This window comes from Schistosoma haematobium, chromosome 2 (genome assembly GCF_000699445.3).
Source record: "Schistosoma haematobium chromosome 2, whole genome shotgun sequence".
NCBI lineage: Eukaryota > Metazoa > Platyhelminthes > Trematoda > Strigeidida > Schistosomatidae > Schistosoma > Schistosoma haematobium.
Genome location: NC_067197.1, coordinates 39,760,608 through 39,778,668, shown reverse-complemented (window position 1 = coordinate 39,778,668; position 18,061 = coordinate 39,760,608). Strand labels below are relative to the sequence as shown.

Here is an 18,061-nt window from a genome sequence, read left to right as displayed (position 1 = left end):
GAACTTAGAAGAGCATCGCTGCGAATCTGTTAACAGACATATTGAAGCAGTCCGATCTCTAGATTTAACACTGTCGTTCGAATCCCCACAGATAACTAAACTAGTTTTATTTTAACTCACTGACAAAGTTGAGAAATGATGAATGACATGGGATAGCACTGTGGCACTCCTCGTTCCACAGTTTTCGATCCAGGCGGTGTGCCATTTACTCTCTGTTTTTGACCAAAATTGGTCTCAAGCGAATCGTCTGATTTAAATCCTTGACGAAATTCATGAAAAGATAAGCAGACCATTACTATGAGATGCTGTTCAGTTTTTCGAAATTAGTAGACAGGATATTCTCTTGAATAATGTTTTTTATCATATAATCAGCATACATCGCAATTCAAAATTGTCGAACAACTTACCCTGTTATAAATATTTTGGCATATTTACCTCCGTATTAGTTTAGTCTACAAGTCATTATTTAGATAAGCGTAGGTCTATCGACTAAATACCTTTACTATTGGAGAGTGAAGCTAGTCTATTATAGCGCACAATTCAAGGTGTGTGTTACTCGTTTAGCTATTATATTTCTGTAAGTAGGACTGTTGTTTTTTTGGTTGTTTTTCAAGGTTTGCATTTTTTGAAACATTAATTAGTCATCAAAACGTGGCACAATGTCAAGAAATCGATAGTCAGATCGTCGTTTATAGTAGTGTGTGTGGGTATTTTACTACGTATGATGGTTTACCTTAAAAACAATCCCTTCTATTTTTGGCAACCAGCATAGTGAACAGCTCAAATTGTATATTTTACCTAAATAGTTCTATTTAGTGAATAAGTTTGGGTGGTGCGTTGAGCTAACAACTTTGAGTTGGGTGTCCGTGAATCAACTTTATAAGGTTAAGTGGTGAGAGTATATTGTACGGACAAATTATCACTCAGACAGAAAAATTCTAGTTACAAAACAATTGATAATTGAAAGTAATACAATACCAGTCCAATTACAGCTGTATTTGTAATAAATAATCTTCACAAGTCAAGTTATTTTCATAGTAAGGGGTTATCACACTAGTTTTAATGTAAAAGTGTTGGGGTTAAGTATTACGAGTTGTACTGGAGTTTACAGTTAGGCTTAAAATATTTTAAAAGCCGGATGTTCCCAGTTTTCACTTAGCTAGTAATAACATGTACGTTATCTATCACTTCACTTTAAACTTCGCACTATTCTTGTGTTATCTTAATTCTGGTTAACTTAAAGCCGTTAGCATACTATACTTTCGCCTTTTTTACTTTATCTATTTATTTAAACACATAAACATTAGTATAAGGAGTCAGCAAATATATATGCGCCACAAAAATCATTCGATTTGTGTTAGGGCTGGGATACTGCCCGGGTGCCCAGACCGGCGGTTTTCGTAGGAAGTCACAACCGGAGCCCTTGATCTAAAGGTCTAGTCCATAAGGCAGTGGAGCAAAGTAAGGAGATACAGTCCCATGGTAGCCAGTGACGAACAATTGGTTTATACGCCATTTGTTTCCTTAGGATCCTGGAGTCCATGTGAAATATTGGTTTGGAATGAGGGTTTTCCAATTCTCTTAAGTGGACTCTCCGTGTCCACTTATCCCGTTAAAATGCAAAACATCCGCTTTTCGTCTTCTCAATTTTGTAAACAACAGTAATCCTGTGGGAAGGCAGTGAGTAAGACTTCCCTGGCTGTGATTGTATGCGCTTGGCCATGTGAGAGCGTTTTGAGAAAGTGAGATAACTCTCTCCACTCTCGGCAGTGCCAGAGCATTTGCAGATAATCCGGTGTGTATTATGGAGCATCCAACTCCGATATCAGCCGTTTAGTTTTTAACAACGTAATCAGACGTTGGAAATCCCAAAGAACAAAGAGTCTATTATTTGTACCTGGCAAATTTTTTAGGTAGTATCAATTAAAATGATAGGGGAAAAGATGTGTTTGCCCTAGTCGAATACTGACCACATGTTCTTGTAATATATCTAAATTTTTAACCGAAAATGATTGTCTTGTTTTGATGTCCGCTCATATTTAGTGTTCTCTGGATGCCTCCAGAAGCTTCCGATTTTCATATAAGCAGGCGTTGGTGAAACTTCTTTCTAGAGTATTGCATTCTCATGATAGGGGCAAGTAATCAGTTAGTGCTTTAGGTTGGAACGAATGAAAAATCGTTTATCTGCTTCTTCGAAAGCTAGCAATATTTGTTAAGTCATCTAGATGTCTCGAATCACAGCAGAAACGAAAATCGGCATATTATATTTAATAATTGGCCTCGCAGAATATTTTACTTTGGAGGCCAACAATATGCTGTTATGTGAGTGAAATTGTAAACAAGTGTTTGTGTTTGTACTATTTTCATAATTTGAAAATGATACTGTGTCTATTCGACTAGGGTGTCGAAATAATTCCCTAATTTGTGTGACACACTGGTTGCTGTTGTGTGTTCTCATGCAGAACTCTATCGAAAATACTCACCAGTACTATTAGCTCAGCCTAGATTATCAATAAACTCTGTGGATTCTTTCCGCTGTTCGTATTTTATGGTTGATGAAAAGCCTTTCTGAGTTGTTGATTATGCTGAAGCCCAGTTAGGTTGTTCAGAATAACAATCGAACAATCACAACTCAGTTACATAAATCTTACATGTGTTAAGTTCTTGCAGAGTTTTAATGTAAAATCGCAACTACTTTTCTTTGTTGTTAGTTTTGTAACTGAACCAATCAATGTTTGAGCAGCACCAAAACCAGACTAGTGTTAAGGACAGATCTTACTTTTTTGTGCTAGGAAAGTTGTTTGCTTTCAGAACGTTTCCCAGTGAAGGTTTGACTTTAGTTGTGGTCTTGAGTGCTGTTGGAAGTACGAGGTTGGTTATCAGTTCCCGGTTGCCCACTAATTCTTTCTTCCTGTACTATGTCCTTATATGCAATCTTTCTTTTATATATTACCACCACTGGATTAATTACCTCTATGAATCCGGTGTTCATCTTGTTGTGCTAATGAGGTATGGCAGCTTGGACCGATGCGCATATGTGCCTGGTCCTACGTTGTAGCTGACTGACTTTGACTCTAATAATCTAAATAAACCAAAGAAATACATTTATTTTTTATGCTTTAGTGTCATACTACGTGTTTATTAGACCGTGAAACCAATTTCTTTTTACATTTGAGGACACCTAATCCTCTAGCACCAGTTGGATCCTTAGTTGTACTGAGGGCAAATGTGAGGTTCTGTAAAACTTATCAACATCTTATTTGATGATCTCATGGGGTCAAACGATAGGAATAACAAAGATCTAATACGATGGTAAGCAGAAAATCCATGGTCTTTTATGCGTTTCTTAACATCACATCCATACTTTGATGTCTACTAGTGTTCATGGAAGTACGTTTGTCGGGTCCCGTGTATTGATCATATAAGAAAACTTGCATTTTGTAAACGGCGTGGTTTCGCATTGCAGCAGTTAGCTTGTGTAAAGTTTATGTGGTAATTATAATTTTTAAAATCTCTTGATTTTTTTCCTCACTATTTATGACAGTTCGCCACATGTGCTTTCGTATTGTTTTATGCACCGCAATGGTTAGTAAATCATTAGAAGGTACTGATGCACCCACTGGGTTAAGAATATCATCCCTATAAGTAAAAAGAAATTAACAAGAAAATAATATCGATGCCACGTTACATGTGACCATACACTTTTTGTTCGTGTATGAACTTACAAAAAGGTGATGACGTGATAAAGATGGGAACTTCTTCGTCAACCTTTTCGTGCAATTGTAATTTAATATTTATTGAACGTGGTCCATTGACTGAAAACACGTTTATAACTTAGCTTTGAGTTATACACTTTTTGAGGGACAATAGTATTACCCGGTTCTCCCAGCTTAACTAGGTGGAGGGAAATTCGGAACTGTGACCTATCGGTTGGAAGCAGACCACCTTAGCTAGTAAGCCTTCAAAGATAATAAACAGTTATTATCAGAAGAGTATAAGGACAGTTGGAATTTTTGCCAGGTTGCAATTTTCAGTAACCACTTGTCACTCGACATCAGTATTTTTTTTACACAGATTGGATTATTGTTGTTCTCACTTCTCATGAACAGTTTTATGCTTCCGTAATTTGAACACTAGTTCATTGATTCGGTTACAACATCCATCTCACTATCCTTCATTTAATGTTGGCATTCGAGTAGTATTATCTTTTACTTATAAGATACAGATAATATGCCGGTATACAAGGTCTTTTTTAGTTTTCAAAATACATTGGTCAATTAATTAAGTCTGGCACAAACAAATTTCAGGTTTTCAGAACGATAATTTTATACGAATCCTGAGGACTTATTCATATTAATTTTTTCTATTAAACTCTCTTCGAATGAAACGATATATTTGCTTATCATACGTCAATTAAAGTATGATTGGTTGGTATAAATGTCATTGTTCCGCTTATATTTGTTCAGTTTTGTGAAAATTTATCCTCAATTAGAAATGGTAGTTGATTTCTTATTTACAAGAATTTATTCTTGGGGTTTATATGATCTAGATCTAAAAAGTATTGTGTAAATTTTCCTGTTCAGGAAATATCATTTTCAATGGATTCTCAGTTACTGTATTTCAAGCTATTACAAACTTATACAAAGTTTGGATTCGATTTTTACTTTTCTATTCTGAAAGTGTAATCGCACTGTTGGTCTCGGTACTCGGTAGTTCAATGGTGTCATACGCTAATACTATTCCTGGTAGTTTATCTTAAAACTGTTTATCATTTTTTTTATTTCAAGCAATCACTACTGATTTAACATGAGTAACTCAGTGTTAGAAATGAATTTCATTCGTTTACTATACTGTACCGAATGTCTAGCAGCACAGAAACAATTAGGAACCACTTACAAGGACTACGTAAAAACTCTTGAAACATTTTTTAATACATTGACTTCATCAAATCATCGTCCTTCTCCAGAAAATATACGTAAATATGAAATAAGGGTAAGTTCATTGGCATTTATTTCAATATTTCACATATCATCCGTCAATTTTTTTCAGTGTGTTATCTTATCTGTTCCACATTTATCAATGAATAATCATTTCCTGCGGAATTTCAATGGTCTAATGGTTCTCATTAACTCTCGTCGAGTTACCAAATGCCCTGGTACGGCCGAGAGTGGGGAGAGTCCGCTTTTCCTCTCGAAATGCTCTCACACGGCCACGTGTATATAGCCTCTGACAGGGAAGTCCTACTCACTGCCTTCTCGTTGCGGGGGTGTTGTTTACGAAAATGAGAGGACGAAAAGCGAATATCCGGCGCTTTAACCGGATTTCAAGTCAATGGTGCACATGGGCTCCAGCATCCTGCGGGAACAAATGGCGTATGAACCAATTGTTGGTCATCGGCTTCCATGGGACTGCATCTCCTTACGATGCTCCACTGCCTTGTGGATCAGACCTTCAGGTCGAAGGCTCGGGGTGTGGTCCCCTAAGAAAACCACCTGCTTCGGTTTGAGCACCCGGGCAGTATCACAGCCCTCACACATATCGAATGAGATTTGTGTGGTGCATATGTATTTGGTGCCTCCTTGTACCAGTATCTGTGTGTTAAAATAAATAATAAATACCAAATAAATATGGTTCATGTAGTTGAGACTAATCAAAATATATGTATACTAACGCGCTTTATGAATAGTAGACCATGTTTATTGATATGTTGATGTAGATAATTCTCATTGGCAGGTTTGCTTCATTGGTGTTATGATACAAGTTAAAGCACTCGATTTTTATTTATCCGAACTTAAACCAATAGATGAACAGAAGCAATGTAAGTTAAAATCTCAATTCATTGATATTTCCAGTTATTACGAAGCATCTGGAATATCACAGTCGAAAATTATATCTCAAGATCACCAAGAAGCTTTGCAGAGGGAAAACATCGTTATCCTTCTGCCTGATTAAAGCTCAGGAGTAGTTTTTATAGAAAAGGACAAGTATCTAAATAAAGTCAAGTTAGTACTGGATGATCCATCGAAGTTTGTAGTTGGTCGGGGGAGGACTAAAGGTTTACCTGTGAGGTAACGTAAAGACTCTTCACGAATAAGTCAAAACACTTCCTGAGAAGGAAATTAATCGACAATTGCATACAGTGAACTGAATCAATAAGGTTTCAGATCACCTTAAATATATGGTCTACCGAATGCATATAAATCTGATGTTACTCTTATACCGATACTATCAATGATCAATCTTCCAGTTCGCAAACTCATCCGGTCGTTAGCGAATCATTTTGGAGCCATTTGTTCGAAATTATCTGTATGTAGCTTAAAAGATACCTTTAATTCACTAAAATGCTAGAAAATGTTAAGATCCCTCGAAAATTCATAGTTTCATTTGATATCTCGTTATTATTTACAACAATCCCTCTATATGAACACAGTGGACTTCTTTTGTTAAAAGATGAGTTCAAACAACTCTTACCAATATACACTGAAGGTGTGCATTGATTAATTCAATAATACTTTATGTCGACAAGTTGACGGAGTTGCTGTAAATAGCCCATTGGTACCAGTTATAACAGATATATTTATTGCAAACCTAGAACAAACAAAAATGAAGCCGACAGTTAATGAAACAGAACTGTATGTCAGATACTTTGACGATACATTTGTTCTTTGTAATAATTATAACCATGCTTCACATATGCTGAATCTTCTCAACAAAGAACACTCTAATGTGTATGGTTTACCACGGAGCAGAAATATGGTGACGAATTTCATTTCTTTAATATGAGTGTTCAACGCTAATCAAACGGTCAAACAGAAAGATATGTCGATTGAAAAGACATCCAAACTAGGCCTCTGTCCGAGAGGTTACTTAAAGTTTTTAGTTAGAATACCATTTTACTGCATAATGAAACTGTTCAGAAGAGATTGAACAATAATTAAGCACAATTGGAAATTATCTGTGAGATAATGGATATCCACAGAAATTTATCACTAGCAATGAGAAAGCACGAGAGAAGGGAATGGGATTTACTATGATAAGGAAAAAGCCAGTCTTTTGACGACTTAGCGTTAGAAACTAGTTTCTGTGTCAAACACATTGCTCATCGAGACAAAAAATGAACAAATCCCCACCTTATGTTACCGCCAATTGTGTTTATCAGTTTACATGTTTGTGCCAAAGCACTCATATTCAAAGAACAGAAAAGACGGTTCTTGTTCACATCTCGGAACAGAGCACATTTCACAATAATTGAGATTAAGAGGTCAACGTATTCCCAACAATGCCATTGAAAATAATCAATACCGAAATAATTTCCAATCTACTACGTGGCGCCGAAGCCATCTCAATTTAAGAGTTGGAACGAAATCTGTGTACTAAAAACGATACAGTTGTAAATCACTATCTTGGTAAATTTTATTTTTCATGATTCAATTAAGTCACGTTTTATTTCATAGTCACAATAACGAATCCCTTTATCATTCTTAGGTCTTTCTGAGCTTTACTCATCTTACTGTACTATTCTATCAAATAGTATGGTTGTTATTACGCAGCTTTGACATCAATATTCATTCTCCAGAAACGTGTCTGCATGTTTTTTGTAACAGGTCTTATGTTGTTTAAGACCGATTAAAGGTTTTAAACCTGGACAATTATTTGAATCAGAGCTTAAACTTTCATATGAATTCAGTACATCGACCATTACCTGGTAGGATTATTTACTTTCTTAGTTTCTACATCTATTGTCATAGCTATATTTCTAGGCATCACTTTCATCATCTAACTGTGCCAGACATTAATGTGATTCAAACTTCTTTCCACCTGCTTTTTGAACAGAGATGGCCGATTTTTGTTTTGTAAAGAGTGTTAAGATTCAGCTTTCTGTGACAGTCCAAGAATGTCAATGGTGTTTAATCGCCTTCTAATGATAAAGCGTTTTTCATGTCTGTTCTACGTCTCCGTATAGTTTGTCTTATCCTGAATGTTTCTTCAGCTGTAATTGACTGGTTGCTGATATAATCTCGTCATGAATATAATGTACTGATTTGGCTTTTGCCAAGTTACAGGTGACATTTCATTCTAAATATCAGAAGTCAGTTATACCATACATTGTTTCTTTCACTATTACTTTGCAAATGTGGAACGTAGTTTTTTTAAGAGGAGCTCCTCAATTGTCAATCTGGCTTTGATAAAACCATCGAATGGTTATGTATTAAGTATTCTTAGTCACCACTAACTCTGAATTTGTATCACTGTCAGCAGAATGGTTTGGTTAAAACGCTAATAGTCTTCAGACTAATATATATCATCCACCAACGGAATCGCTGGTTATTCCTTCAAGCCGTGTAGGAAGCATCAGATATCCTAAACGAAGTCTACTAATTAATCACAGTCTTATATTGCAGATTTAAATTTATTCAGTAAATATGCATTCCGTGTTTTTAATATCTTTCATTCTCTAATCTCACTTGGTTCCCTCACTATTTTAAATTTTTAAAGTTGTGTGTATTGTTATTTTCGTTTCTCCCTTGTTTGTTCCGTCACTATATGTAATTATGTGAATTCTGATAATATGAACTGCTACACACATGGAAGGGATAGTCTTACGGTCCAGCTCCTATGCTTTCAACTGTTACGCCGTAGATTCCGGCTTCATTCCACCCATTTCGGCTTGGGCGACCAGGTAATATCACTAACCCTCACAAAAAATGTAAGTTTATCCTTCAGAGCTGATTATATTAAGGTCATGTAGTTGGCAAGTTGATTGCGTATTTTCGGTAGGCTCAGTTTCCCTTTACCAACTTTCATCGCTTGTGGCGTAGGCGGGATGTCCGTTTGTGCAACAATCCTCACTGCATTACTATTGTGGGGGGGAGCATAGTCTTTGAAAGTAGAAATTATGGGTTGGATTCCTATTTTTTGATAATAGGTATCTTCAAAGCGATGCTGAGGTTAGGCTTAGGCATAAAGTACTTGGCAAAGGTGGAAAATCTGATGATAAGTTAGTAAATCCTCATCAGCTGGGGTGGATAGAACATGTGTTATATATCCCAAGTCCACATACCTTCACAGCCGATGTTTGCTGGTATAGGAATGGGCTGGAAGAAGACCAGGGAGGGCCAAACCATGACTTGACATTTAAGACCGTGGCTGTTGTTCTGAACCGTCCTTGTAGATACAGACCAAGTGGTTGGGTTCCGCGAAGTAACGGCGATTAATGGCTGGAGACTCTGGGTGATATGGCTCATAGTCGTTCACAATGGTGCAGATGCATTTACTCTTTATCTTCCTCTAGACAATGAATTCCAATATTCTTTTATCCACACCTTTCTCCTCTTATCTTTCCCAATAATATCCTCAGTCTTTCATTGTTATTGCTGCTATATTATTCTGATCTCTTTTGCTATTTATCGTGTTAATTTCATCTGGTCGTTCTCATTTAGTATGGGGAGTTGGAACAACACACGTCTATACTAGGTTTGACGTTAATAAGGATTAACTGGCTGCCAGTCTCCGTGTTTTTTTATATATGTGTATTTACTTAGAGTGATAGTGGTAAAATGTTTAAAAAGGAATTATTTGTTTTATTTTAGCTAAAAAAGTTAAAGCAGACTTGCGATACAGTAGAAAATTCGAATGTACAGTCTATTCATCATCATCTATCACGTAGTGAAATAATTGCAACTTCTAAAATGAATGAAACCTCTCCTGTTAATCATAATGTCAATAAGGAAGATGTAATTGCTCCTGAAATAAATAACTTATCATGTAATAAAAACGATACTATATGCTCTGAAATAGACAATCAATCAATTATTCAGGGCACATTTACTGATAGATGTGATTTGATCGCAAAAGAACGCCAACGTATAAATAGAGAGTTACGAGAGCAATTATTAGGTAGGTATTCGTATATACCCCATGTTCCCATTCAAACAATCAATTTATGATGTAATATCCTGAGTCACCTATCATCTCAGTTCAGCTGCCAGCGCTGATTTATGCTTAAACACAGTATGCAGTACGCTAAAGCGTACTTTTTATTGTTATCAGATATTATATTAATCATGAGTTTGTCTTAGTATCCGATTGGGTGTGCTGATAGAAATTCCTCTTGAACTGTTATGAGTAAAGAGAAACTGTGGGCTTTATAGTATTACCAATCAAATTCACGTCAATAAAGTTCTGTAACATTGTAATTTACAAATAGCAATAAGTCCATATTCAACAATGTTCTACTACCTGGAGAGAACACTGAATTCAAAAACTGCATATTAACCTTCAACATGAATCCGTATATTAGCTACTAACAAAAGTCTTAGAGTTGTAGAATACGCCTGTCATTGTTTACAACTGGGTGTTCCTATTCTTCAATGTAATAGTTTAGTCCACAATAAAAGTAGACCGTACAGACGAGCTAATCAGTCTATCGAATTTCCGATGGATAGCTTATGTTTTACAGATAGTGATGACGACCTTGAATGACTTATTAGTCAATCAAAAAATATCATTTAGATATTAAACAATTTATAATTAAAAAGGTCATAATATTTCAATAGATAAATCGTTTTGCAGTAACTAATAAACTTTCAAATTACTTTGAACAAAAGAATGGTTAGTGTTAAAGGCTAGTGTTAGGGTTAGAAGTCTGGTATACAGTTAAGAGTTGAGGTTAGAAAGGGAGAGCTTTTTGTAATTATAGGAATAAAACATAGTTTAAAATAGTACGACCTAGCTATTCAGAGATAAGTTTCAATGACATTCCATCATAGCTTTATTAAATCTGTTGTGTTTCTTAAACAATTACCGTAAAAAGGTGTCTTAAAATAACAGTAATCGGAAGAAGGTTGTCTCCAAGTTATTCACCAGTTAATGACTTCGGAGGTCTACGGTTCGATCCCAGTTCGGTCATCAGTGCATGATGTAAATAATCCTCAGATCAATAATGCCTCATGTATTCTGTGAAGTGAGCTTCGTATTTATTTTACGAGTTAAATAAGTTTGTTTGGATGACTTCAATCGTGATCGGTTATCCTCGTAGGTTCCATTTTGTCCAGAACAACAATGAAAGCTTCGCAATTAAGCCAGTTTAGCTCTCACAACTCAGGAATACCGAAAGTATCCATCTGAGTTGTAAATCTACTCATCATTTCACAATTAATCATGTTTAAATTATGTACGTTATTTGCCTTTCTCAGGTGGAAATAAATCCAGCGACAAAAAATCATTAAATCATAGTAAAAATGAAAATCTAACTCATTCCTCTGGACTTCTTCGTGAACAAGAAATTCAACGTGAACAATTAGCTTCAGAAATGCTGCTATTAACAACAGATTTGAAAAATCAATCTTCTGCAATGAGTCAACGAATTCGCCTGGATTGTGAAACTGTTGATGCTAGTATTGGACAAGTTGAGCGAAATACCGCAAATCTTCATGGTGTATTAAATGAATTATCATTAGAGCTTGGTTCCAAATGTGGTCGAATTGTATGGATTCTATTTTTTATTGCGTTAGGTTTATTTTTATACATGATATTATTTATGAAAATGTTTCGTAAACGAGTTATTCAATCAAATTCTGTTTATTCTCCTAAAACAGAGTTATAAATTGTTATAGAATGTGCATATTATTGTTGAGGTTAATTGCCCCTGTCAACAAAATACTGGATTTTTTAATGGTTTTCGCTCCTGTGCTTCAAACTATACTGTGATATCTATTGTCAAAAGTCATGTGTAATTATTCTCTCTTCCTATTGGTTGATCTCTCTTCTCCAAAATCATGTAAATGCCATCTGTATACAGTGATGTTTATTTATTTCATTGGGTTCTTTTTGTTGAAGTATAAAAGCTCTTTTGTAAAGTAAAGTCTCCCCTCTTCCCCATTTGCATAGAGTTTTCATAACTGACATGTGTCGTTGTACATTACTGACCTAACATACCCAGTCAGGTTGAATACGATGTTATATATTCATACTGACTTGTGACACATGTTTCTAAATAGTTGGAATTTTCTGTTTCCCCGAGAAAACGCATCCTTTTTTATTAATTTTTGTGGAGTGGTAGATTCTCGGTATGATAGACATTTACCATCTGTTATTTGATCACCTATATCTTAGCGAACAAGCAAATACATCGTAGGTTTTCTAACTCAAGGCCTAACTTGTACCCTCTGTTAATAGTCTACTGTCTGTCTACGGTACAAATTCATTACACATAACAGGAAACTCTATCATATCGTATACATTAACTTTAGTCCTTGTGACAAATTCAACTTACTGAGAGTGCAATGTAAAATGATAGTAACAGCCATAAACACAATCGGAAAGTACGAGTTTACATTATTCAACCTCAGCTTAAGTAACAATGGTTGATATTTGATTCATTCACATATGTCCCCAATACAATCTTATGCATAATTTAGTACAAATATAATTATTTAACAAATACAAAATTCAATCAGAGTTGAATTTCTTCTAAGGTCAAAATCAGTATAGCTGGATTTTAGGTTATTTGACAATAAGTGATCATTTACAAACGCTCAAAATGTACGCGAATATATGGAAAACTTACTCAAATTCCACCAAATACGTTATCGCTTCGGATAGTACATCGCTTAATTTACTTCCAGGTACTACGGTGCATAGTTAAATCACCCACACAAAACAATCTATTTCGTTAACATTTAATAACCCTAATCCAATTAGACGTTCTTAGTGGCCCTAAATCTTGCTCCAATTAAATCGTATGATGATTTGTTATCGAAATATTCATACCACCAACCCTCGTATATGATTAACGACTTAAATTGCGTCAGTGAATAGCGGAATCAAATAAGTCAAATGCGAGAATGAACTTTAAATTCGTATGTTTCATACAATCGTGCATCTGGACAGACAATCAAGGAAACGAAGCGGAGAGAAGAGAGCGAAGCCAGACGGATAGGAGAAGGCATATTCTCTAATCATAAAGAACTTTACATTGGAATTACTATTACAATTATTAACAATTCATTGACAGTCAATAAATTCACCCATAACATTGTCCCCTTGAAATTATTGCTGTATATTCGCCTATTTAAACCCAAGGTGAGTCTCATATATTTCTTGTTGTTATTTTTGATTTCCTCATATTTTATATTTTAATTCTCAGCTTATTACTATTGCTATTGTTATTATTTCTTCGTATCATGTCACTTGGTAATTCACTAAGCCTTTCATCTAAGTCTATTCCCATAGGTGCCATCTCTGTACCTTTACCTGTCTTTAATCCCCGAAAGGCTGAACTCTGGTTTGCACGCTTAGAAAGCTATTTTGTTGCAAACAGAATAACAAGTCAGAGCACGAAATTTGCTTACGCAAACTCATTGCTGCCGGACGACGTTATTGAACAAGTGCCTGACGTCATTTTTAAGCCGGATTCAGACTCACCATACGATTGTCTAAAAAGAAAGGTCATTCGTGTTACATCTCTCACCGACCAGCAGACAATTGGTCAACTTTTAGCTAATATAGAGCTGGGTGACAATACACCATCTCAATTAAAACGCCACATGACAAATTTATTAGGGAATCGTACAGTAGATAAACGTCCATTATATCAATTGTGGCTCAGACGTCTCCCACAAAACATCCAACAGATACTAGCAATTGGAGACGAAGATGTCGATTTTGATAGGCTAGCGGACATAGCCGATAGAATTTACGAGCGGACTAGGACTCACTCCGTATCTCACATACAATCGAGCTTAACTGACGAGATCGCCGAGTTACGACGAACAGTTGACGTCCTCACTAAAAAGATAGCCCAGCTCCAATTTTTGAATACCTCCCACAGTAAGTGTAGAGGAAGATCCAGAAGCCGTAGACGTCGTAGTCCAAGCACTACCAGACATAACATTTGTTGGCACCATAGGACGTACGGTAAACAAGCTAAAAGGTGTACTCCTCCCTGTAACTTCGCAAGCACACAGCAAAGGGAACGTCAAGGCCGTCGGTTAGTGGCGACTGCAGTCGCTGGCCACAACTCTCAAGACAGTCGTTTGTTATGTTACAGACAAAAGAACCGAAACACAGTTCTTAGTCGACACCGGGGCAGAGGTTAGTGTAGTACCACCCACTACACTTGAGAAAAACACACCTGACCTCAAACTAAAGCTACAAGCCTGTGATAATTAAAAGTATTTGAATTATAGTATGAACTAAGAATCCCAGAAATAACGTAATCGGATCAAGAAGTACTAGACAAGCACAAACGAACGTACTGTATTTAGAATTCAAAATCAAGCATTCAACAAGCACGATGGAATCATTAGTTTATTCAAACACCACAAAGCCGAAAACAGACCTGAGATCAAGACGTACGGCAAAAGGCAGTTACAATTAAATTTCGGTCCTAAATCCAATATTTCATGGAGCTTCATCATAGCTGACGTCTTCGTTCCTATAATCGGCATTGACTTTCTGCAATTCCATAAAATACTGGTAGACGTTAGAAATCGGAAACTTGTCCTTGCCGATCAGAGTAATGAAATTAGACATGTCGGCATCAACAGTGGTGAAGGAACTGGTGAAACACTGGATTACAAACTTCGGTGTCCTTACAACAGTTATGACCGACCGTGGAGCTCAGTTTGAAAGCAAACTATTTCAGCAACTTACAGATACTTTCGGTATAAAGAGAATTAGAACCACTGCTTATCATCCGACTGCTAATGGAATGATAGAAAGGTTCCAAAGACAGTTAAAAGCCTCTTTGACGGCCGCAGGAGGAGATTACAAATGAGATGCCAAGCTTCCTTTGATACTATTAGGCTTTCGCTCAACTATCAAACAAGACATCGGTTGTTGTGCTGCTGAGTTAGTTTATGGAACAACGTTACGTTTGCCTGGTGAATTTTTTGACCGTGCAACAGATATTCCAGCAGATGGAATCCATTAGGTCCGTTGAACCACGAACCGAAAAGGTAAGGTCATTCGTACCCAAATGAACTAGACAAATGCTCATATGTATTCATCAGAAATGATAGAGCACGACAGCCATTACAGACTCCTTACGACGGCCGTTTTAAAATCATCCGAAAGGACAGTAAAACGGTTACAGTGGAAAGAGTAGGTAAACATGATACTGTTAGCATCGACAGAGTAAAACCAGCGTTTTCAGAGAACACTGAAAAACAAACAACTGTAAAACTGTCTAAACCCACAGCAGAGGAAGCACCATACAAACTACCTGCAACAAACAATACTTCACATCAAAGTTCAGCAACAACAGAAACTACAACAAGATCAGGAAGAAGAGTACACTGGCCAGATAGGTATGTAGCAACTACCATATTTATCTAGAACAAGTCCTGAGATTGCTCTTATAACACAAAAATCCTTTATTTCCATTACTTTTTTTTATCGGCCCCACGGATCTTCATTATGCTTACATTTTCACTTCGAAAGAGTTTTTCTTGGGTACCATATGGAGCTGTGATGTCCACGGACTATCGAAGGGGCGTATGATACCCAACTCTATCATTTTGTTGAATTCGCTCTTTGCGAGAGCTAGACGAGGGGGGTCAAGGCGTCTTGGACGTTCGAACACTGGTGGACCCTCTGTCCTTATGTGTTGTACGACGGTATGTGTCGGTTTGTCCCGTTTGAAACTCGGTAGTACTAAGTCCGGGAACTGATTAAGTAAATTGATGTATTTGTCATTCTCGTGATGAGGTTTGATTAAGAAATGTATGGAAGTCTCATTAGATATAATTCCTCTAATTTCATTACTCTGATCGGCAAGGACAAGTTTCCGATTTCTAACGTCTACCAGTATTTTATGGAATTGCAGAAAGTCAATGCCGATTATAGGAACGAAGACGTCAGCTATGATGAAGCTCCATGAAATATTGGATTTAGGACCGAAATTTAATTGTAACTGCCTTTTGCCGTACGTCTTGATCTCAGGTCTGTTTTCGGCTTTGTGGTGTTTGAATAAACTAATGATTCCATCGTGCTTGTTGAATGCTTGATTTTGAATTCTAAATACAGTACGTTCGTTTGTGCTTGTCTAGTACTTCTTGATCCGATTACGTTATTTCTGGGATTCTTAGTTCATACTATAATTCAAATACTTTTAATTATCACAGGCTTGTAGCTTTAGTTTGAGGTCAGGTGTGTTTTTCTCAAGTGTAGTGGGTGGTACTACACTAACCTCTGCCCCGGTGTCGACTAAGAACTGTGTTTCGGTTCTTTTGTCTGTAACATAACAAACGACTGTCTTGAGAGTTGTGGCCAGCGACTGCAGTCGCCACTAACCGACGGCCTTGACGTTCCCTTTGCTGTGTGCTTGCGAAGTTACAGGGAGGAGTACACCTTTTAGCTTGTTTACCGTACGTCCTATGGTGCCAACAAATGTTATGTCTGGTAGTGCTTGGACTACGACGTCTACGGCTTCTGGATCTTCCTCTACACTTACTGTGGGAGGTATTCAAAAATTGGAGCTGGGCTATCTTTTTAGTGAGGACGTCAACTGTTCGTCGTAACTCGGCGATCTCGTCAGTTAAGCTCGATTGTATGTGAGATACGGAGTGAGTCCTAGTCCGCTCGTAAATTCTATCGGCTATGTCCGCTAGCCTATCAAAATCGACATCTTCGTCTCCAATTGCTAGTATCTGTTGGATGTTTTGTGGGAGACGTCTGAGCCACAATTGATATAATGGACGTTTATCTACTGTACGATTCCCTAATAAATTTGTCATGTGGCGTTTTAATTGAGATGGTGTATTGTCACCCAGCTCTATATTAGCTAAAAGTTGACCAATTGTCTGCTGGTCGGTGAGAGATGTAACACGAATGACCTTTCTTTTTAGACAATCGTATGGTGAGTCTGAATCCGGCTTAAAAATGACGTCAGGCACTTGTTCAATAACGTCGTCCGGCAGCAATGAGTTTGCGTAAGCAAATTTCGTGCTCTGACTTGTTATTCTGTTTGCAACAAAATAGCTTTCTAAGCGTGCAAACCAGAGTTCAGCCTTTCGGGGATTAAAGACAGGTAAAGGTACAGAGATGGCACCTATGGGAATAGACTTAGATGAAAGGCTTAGTGAATTACCAAGTGACATGATACGAAGAAATAATAACAATAGCAATAGTAATAAGCTGAGAATTAAAATATAAAATATGAGGAAATCAAAAATAACAACAAGAAATATATGAGACTCACCTTGGGTTTAAATAGGCGAATATACAGCAATAATTTCAAGGGGACAATGTTATGGGTGAATTTATTGACTGTCAATGAATTGTTAATAATTGTAATAGTAATTCCAATGTAAAGTTCTTTATGATTAGAGAATATGCCTTCTCCTATCCGTCTGGCTTCGCTCTCTTCTCTCCGCTTCGTTTCCTTGATTGTCTGTCCAGATGCACGATTGTATGAAACATACGAATTTAAAGTTCATTCTCGCATTTGACTTATTTGATTCCGCTATTCACTGACGCAATTTAAGTCGTTAATCATATACGAGGGTTGGTGGTATGAATATTTCGATAACAAATCATCATACGATTTAATTGTAGGAAGATTTTGGGCCACTGCCTTGTGGATTAGACCTTTAGGTGTGACCTTTAATAAAACCGCCTGCTTTGGTTTGGGCACCCGGGTAGTACCACAACACTCACGCACATCAATGATAACTGCTACTGGCCTCATTGTTATTGTATGGCGCATATGTATATGGTGCCCTCTTGTACCAGTGTTTATGTGTTCAAATAAAAGAATAAACAAGACTGTACCCTTGAGAGACCAGTTCTAAACTCTATGCTCTGATATACAGTGCGATGGGAATAGAATATTTGTTGCAGTAGTCAAATGTTTATAGGTAACAAATCTTGGAGCATACAGTTATACATGTGAACGAATAGATAGGATGAACATAATTCATTACTCATCACTTAGTGATGTTAAAGGCATCCACAAACATAATATGAGACGATACCGAAATGAAAAATATCTGGTATGATAACATAAACATGATCCCAACTATGCGAATGAGTGTAATAATAGGACAAAAATAACACG

The 18,061-nt window shown here is 36.8% G+C and overlaps 1 protein-coding gene across 2 annotated transcripts; it reads left to right on the top strand.

Moving 5' to 3' along the window:
* The first annotated feature begins 267 nt into the window (after positions 1 to 267).
* Positions 268 to 14,207, top strand: USE1 (SNAP receptor use1). 2 transcript variants are annotated; one of them, XM_051215179.1, is made up of 5 exons: positions 512 to 577; positions 4,584 to 4,745; positions 4,788 to 4,992; positions 9,591 to 9,897; positions 11,196 to 11,863. In XM_051215179.1, exons 3-5 carry the CDS (start codon positions 4,807 to 4,809, stop codon positions 11,603 to 11,605), a joined length of 903 nt encoding a protein of 300 aa, XP_051068371.1. In that variant the 5' UTR covers positions 512 to 577; positions 4,584 to 4,745; positions 4,788 to 4,806; the 3' UTR covers positions 11,606 to 11,863. The 2 variants fall into 2 exon arrangements, with proteins under 2 accessions (XP_051068370.1, XP_051068371.1); XM_051215178.1 differs by lacking the exon at positions 4,584 to 4,745 and adding an exon at positions 3,177 to 3,312 and having other exon boundaries at positions 268 to 577; positions 8,593 to 14,207.
* The last annotated feature ends 3,854 nt before the right edge of the window (positions 14,208 to 18,061 follow it).